General features: G+C 64.8%; 1 protein-coding gene across 1 annotated transcript in view; it reads left to right on the top strand.

The window, feature by feature from the left end:
* The window catches only part of STARD3 (StAR-related lipid transfer (START) domain containing 3), a gene marked incomplete at its 3' end in the record, with an annotated part of 20,588 nt that extends 20,371 nt beyond the window's left edge, over window positions 1-217 (top strand). The window contains exon 15 of the mRNA XM_009882586.1: window positions 10-217. Coding sequence (XP_009880888.1) covers window positions 10-217 — 208 coding nt within the window. The remainder of the gene's footprint in view (window positions 1-9) is intronic.
* Between the last annotated feature and the right edge of the window lie 283 nt (window positions 218-500).

Genomic DNA, 500 nt, shown 5'->3' with positions numbered 1-500 from the left:
CCCCCCCAGGTGAGATCCGTGGGCGCACGCTGATCGACGTGGGCTCAGGCCCCACCATCTACCAGTTGCTGAGCGCCTGCGACCACTTCGAGGAGATCGTGGCCACCGACTACCTGGCGGTGAACCGGGAGGAGTTGGGGCGTTGGGCGCGGGGGGAGCCCGGCACCTTCGACTGGAGCCCCTTCATCCGGCACGTCTGCAAGATCGAGGGACGTGGGTAAGGACTGCGCTGGGGGGGAAGGGACACACACGGGGGGACCCTGGGTGGCGGTGACCCAGCAATGGTGGGATCACGGCTGTATGGTCCGTGGGATCCCAGGTTCCTCCCTATCCCTGCGGAGACTGGGCTGATCCCTGCAGCATCGCGTCCCCAAATCCCATGGGATCACAGCCCCACGTCCCTGAGGATGCTTGGGCTCATCCCTATAGGATCATGTCCCCAAATCCCACGGGATCACAGCCCCACGTCCCTGAGGATGCTTGGGCTCATCCCTATAGGA

Source organism: Charadrius vociferus, unplaced genomic scaffold, assembly GCF_000708025.1.
Source record: "Charadrius vociferus isolate BGI_N301 unplaced genomic scaffold, ASM70802v2 scaffold2500, whole genome shotgun sequence".
NCBI classification, from domain to species: Eukaryota; Metazoa; Chordata; class Aves; order Charadriiformes; family Charadriidae; genus Charadrius; species Charadrius vociferus.
The sequence above is the reverse complement of the archived record's forward strand: the minus strand, read 5'-3'. Positions and strand labels throughout refer to the sequence as shown.